The sequence below is a fragment of the Microtus ochrogaster genome, chromosome 4, assembly GCF_000317375.1.
Source record: "Microtus ochrogaster isolate Prairie Vole_2 chromosome 4, MicOch1.0, whole genome shotgun sequence".
NCBI lineage: Eukaryota > Metazoa > Chordata > Mammalia > Rodentia > Cricetidae > Microtus > Microtus ochrogaster.
The window spans coordinates 3,528,359-3,533,282 of NC_022011.1; the positions used below are offsets into that span (position 1 = coordinate 3,528,359).

Genomic DNA, 4,924 nt, shown 5'->3' on the forward strand with positions numbered 1-4,924 from the left:
TGTCTAGGCAGAGCCCACATATTCTGCTTCCAGCACTCAGCGCATCCCATAGCAGCACAGACTCAGTCCTCAGAGCTGATCATGCCGTCCTGCAAACGTCGTGGTTGGCTGATTGCTGGAGCCTGTGCGCTTCTGTTTCTTCTCCATGTGCAGGGTGAGACTCCTTACATGGGTGGTGGGGGACAGAGTTACCAATATTGGCAGAGGCAGAGGCTGAGGCTGTGGTAGGAAAGGTAGCAAGGGAGGAGGAGCAGGTAGAGATGACAGAGTGGGAAAGTGGCCCCTGTAACCCAGAGAGTCAGTGATGTCTGAGGACACTCAATAGAACAGAGGGCTGCTCTGCCAAGCCTGGGCCTGAAAGTCAGAAGGAAGAGTGTTGGGAACAGAGAGCCAGATAGGCCATGTCCCCTTTTTGTATAGGGTTGTGCCTGTGGCTGGAGCTCTTACTGACCCGTGGGTAATAATAAACTTAATTACATATTCCTAGCATCGAACTCCAAATGGGTCACCCTCTCAGACAGAGAAGCATCACGGTATACTCCAAACAATCCTGGGAATTTTCCTGGCCCTCAGTCATACAGTTCTCCAGCCCTACAACAGTTGCCCAACTGAGAGGCTCATATTCCCTTTCCCATTTTCTGACCTTTGGAAAAGGTACAACTCGGAGTCCGAGGCAAAGGGCATGTGCTCTGTGTCTACCAGAAAGTCTTCAGGTTTATGAATAGGTGAGCCAGGAGGGTACTGTGTCTGGGGTCAGTGTGCAGCCCTGAGGCCTCCTGCCAAAAAGTGTTCAAGCCTGAGTCATGCTGACCTCCTGCCAGGCCTCCTCAATTAGATTTTCCCTAAGGAGGCCATAATGACTTCACACTGGGAATCTTCCCTGCTATTGTCCAGATTCTGAGATGTCACCAGGGGCTTACTTGAACATTCTTCTTTGGATCCTGGGTTCAGAATCACTGATAACTATAAGAGGGCACAGAGTTGTGCACCACCCAGGCCAGGCTCATCCATGGGACATCAAGATAAGATCGGAGTGAGCTGGTGTAATGGCACACACCTGTAAATGGTGTTCTAGATGAGGCAGAGAAAGTGGAAGGCTTTTCAGCTGCAAGCCAGCCTGGGCTACACGGCAAGAACCTGTCTGGTGGGGTGGTAAATGTAGAAATGTTAAAACAGAATACCACAGCAATTTCAGCATCAGTAATAATCAGGAGGAGGAGGACATCTGGAAGTAAACTTGGTCAGCAATGCTTACTATAGCAAAATCAGGAATCTAAAGTATCACATAAATGGTCAGATGGCAATCTCATCAATGGTGACTTTTGGTTTTAAATATGACATAGGTGACATTAGTTGATTTAATTACAGGGTAATTTTCTGCTATTATTTTTTTTTTTACTTTTCATGGACCTCCGTTTTGCACATACAACTGTTATAAAGACACAGTAACTCTTGAGAAGGTGACACGTGTAATTAAAGATGTGTTATCCTTTCCCCACAAGCCACTCAAAATCAGAATCTCTACTAAGCTGGGTGGTGGCGGTACACGCCTATAATCCCAGCACTCAGGAGGCAGAGGCAGGTGAATCTCTGTGAGCTCGAGACCAACCTGGTCTGCAAAACAAGTTCCAGGACAGTCAGAGCTTTTACACCAAGAAACCTTGTCTAGAAAAACCAAGGAAAAGAGAAAAAAAAATCACTGCTTAATAAACTTCAATTGTTTTATTTAAAAATGAAAAAGGAAAATGTATGCATAGTTTTTTATCTTTAACATATTTGTCACATCCCTTCCTGGGCTGTTTTCCTGCCTCCTGACTGAAAGTACACTCACTCCAATATGTGGGATTCCATGGTGAGCTTTTCTTGGGGGTGAAGCATCCTGGCTGTAGCCTGACTCTTAGCAAACCCATTTCAGCAGGTTTTGCCTGTTGCTGTAGCAGTGACAGATTCTAGTGGCCCATGTCCTCAGTGATCTATATGGACAGCTATGGCAAGTGGCATAGTGTCCCGTAGAGAGCAGATTGCTGGAGATAGGAATGAGTTTTCAGCACTGGAAAGAAGTTGGCAAATTGCCCTCCGGTCCCTGAGAGTGGCTGCTGCTTTGGCTACTTGTTACCCACACCAAGTAACATCGAACATGTAATCCATGTTTATCAGGTGTAGAAGAGTTTTGCTTTTTATGGAAAATGGCAGGTCTGCCAAATTCTTCCACACTGGAACAAGGTGCTGTTGAGAGAATTTGCCAGGGAGGTGGGTACGTGGAAAAGGCTGAACTGAAGAAAGCAAGAGAGAAGTAACATCCATAGTGTGAAGGTAGATGGTTGGGCAAACCCAACCTTGATATCATATGTCACTTACAGGTGAAGACTCAGCCAACCCCATCAGGACTACCCACACGGGGCAGGTGCAGGGGAATCTTATCCACTTGAATGACACCAAAGAGGGTGTCTACATCTTCCTGGGAATTCCCTTTGCCAAGCCACCTCTAGGAGAGCTGAGATTTGCACCTCCTGAGCCTCCTGAACCATGGAGTGGTGTGAGGGATGGGACCACCTACCCAGCCAGGTAAGTCCTCCTGAGACCCAGAAAACGTCAGGTCCTGAAATGGGCAGGAGCTCAGAACCTGACCAGACTGCAGTGATTTCTCCATCTCCAGCCCTTCACTGCATTCTCTCTGTGATGGGATATGCTGCAGATGCCAGAGAAAGGCCAAAGTGATGATGGTTCCTTAGCAAATGACCCTCTACAATTACTGTACCAACCTATACGTGTCCAGGTATCATTGGCCAAGAGGCAGTTCCTTGAGAGTCTGGATGTGAGGTGAAGGATGTCCCACCACCGTGTTTATCAATGCAGCACCTATATGGGTACAGGACCCAATACCCAGGCCTTGGAGATTACAAAGTGAAATGGTGTCATTACACACACCAATAGTTTTCACAGAAGTTCATGGAAATATCAATATCCCATCATCAGGAAGAGTGGGAGGCAAAGAACCATCTGGCAGCCTCACTAGAAGTTTCCCAAAGTCTCTGAAGAGATTTTGGAGTAGGATCTCATGTTACCAGGGCATCATGGGGTCAGAAAGAGGGGTTTTGGTGGCTGAGAGCAAATATGAACTAAGAGTCTGTTTTTAACTACCGCACATCTCTTAGAAGAACTGTCATTGTCCCCAGGTGTCTACAAAATCCTGATGCAGTGAAGTCAGAAAGTCTGGCAATGATAAAATGGAGCATGCCTTCCATCTCTATGTCTGAGGACTGCCTGTTTCTCAACATCTACACACCAGCTCATGCTCTTGAGGGCTCTAACCTGACTGTGAGTGGCAACCCATACTCAGATCTGGGGGTGGGCATTTCTTCAGGATGACTAAAAGGGGCAAAATCACTGTGAGACCCTGATGAGAAGCCCTCCCTGTCAGGTATCCAGGAAGGCCTTCTCTGCCATGGTACACAACTAAACCCTAGGTATGGGACACAGAGACCTAAACACTCTGGGAAGTCAGTGGCTATGGCTCCTTGATCAACTCAGGTTTCACACTACCTACCAGATGCCTGAGAGATAAATCCTGAGCTCTCAAAAATTTACTGGAATGGACTATTCCTTGTGCCAAGAATTTTTTTCTTGTTTTGAGAAAGTGTCTCTCTATATAACCCTGGCTGGTATAGAACTCACTCTGAAGACAAGGCTGCCTTCAAACTCACAGAGATTTTTGCCTCCAGAAGTATGGTAATTTTTTTAATTGAAAATAGATCCTCTCTCATATATTAACTCTTCTATGAAAGTCTGGTACAATCCTAAAAAAAAAAAAAAAACCATCTGGCCCTAGAATCTTTTATATTTGAGAAACTTTACATGCCTATTTCTATTTTACTAGGGGTTATAGGTATATTTAAATTGTTCATGATTTAACTTTGGTAAGTGATACCTATTGAGAAAATTAGCCATTTATTTTCTAAATGGCGGAGTAAAGCTTTTGAAAGCATATCCTTATGAGTTTCAGGATTTCCTTGGTGTCTGTTGTTATGGCCCCCCTTTTCACTTTTATTGATTTGATTATTTTGATTTTATTAATTTGTATATTCTCTCTGTCTTTTAGTTAGTTTGGATAAGGGTTTGTCTATTTTGTTGATTTTCTCAAAAAACCAAATCTTTGTTATATTGATTCTTTATACTGTTATCTGTTTGTATTTCATTGATTTCTGCAGATTAATTATTTCTTGCTTTCTTTTCCTCTTAGGTGTGTTTAATTCTTTTTGTTCTAGAACTTTCAGATGTGCTGTTAAGTTGCTAGTATGAGTTCTCTCCAATTTTTTTAATGTGGGCACTTAATGCTGTGAACTTTCCTTTTAGCACCACCTTCATTGTGTCCCTTAAGTTTGGATGTGTATTCATTTTCATTGAATTCTAGAAAGTCTTTAATATCTTTCTTTATTTCTCTCTTGACCCATTCTTCATTCAGTAAAAAGTTGCTCAATTTCCGTGAGTGTGTAAGCTTTCTGTTGTTTCTGTTCTTGTTAATATCCTGCTTTAGTTTGCAGTTGTCTGATCAGATGCAAGGAATTGCCTCCATTTTTCTGTATCTGATGTGAGTTACTTTGTGATTAAATGTTTGGTCAGTTTTGAAAAAAAATCTGTGAGGTACTGAGAATAAAGTAGATTCTTTTGTGTTTGGGTGAAATGTTCTGTAAATAACTGTTAGATTAATTTCTCCGATAAAGTAAGTTAGTTCTAGTATTTCTCTGTTTAGTTTCTGTCTGAATGGCCTGTCCATTGGTGAGAATGGGGTACGATCAGTGTGTGAGAGTACATATGTGATTTAAGGTCTAAAAGTTTCTTTTACAAAAATGGGTGCCCTTGTGTTTGAGATCAATGTTAAGAATTAAAATGCCATCTTGGTGTAATTTTTCTTGTGATGAATATA

At 43.0% G+C, this 4,924-nt stretch overlaps 1 protein-coding gene across 2 annotated transcripts in view; it reads left to right on the forward strand.

Moving 5' to 3' along the window:
* Positions 1-81: 81 nt before the first annotated feature.
* The window catches only part of LOC101989808 (acylcarnitine hydrolase-like), an 11,565-nt gene continuing 6,722 nt past the window's right edge, over positions 82-4,924 (forward strand). For both annotated transcript variants that reach the window (XM_005345402.2, XM_005345401.2), the window contains exons 1-3: positions 82-154; positions 2,361-2,565; positions 3,177-3,318. In XM_005345402.2, the coding sequence (XP_005345459.1) occupies positions 82-154; positions 2,361-2,565; positions 3,177-3,318 (420 nt within the window). The remainder of the gene's footprint in view (positions 155-2,360; positions 2,566-3,176; positions 3,319-4,924) is intronic.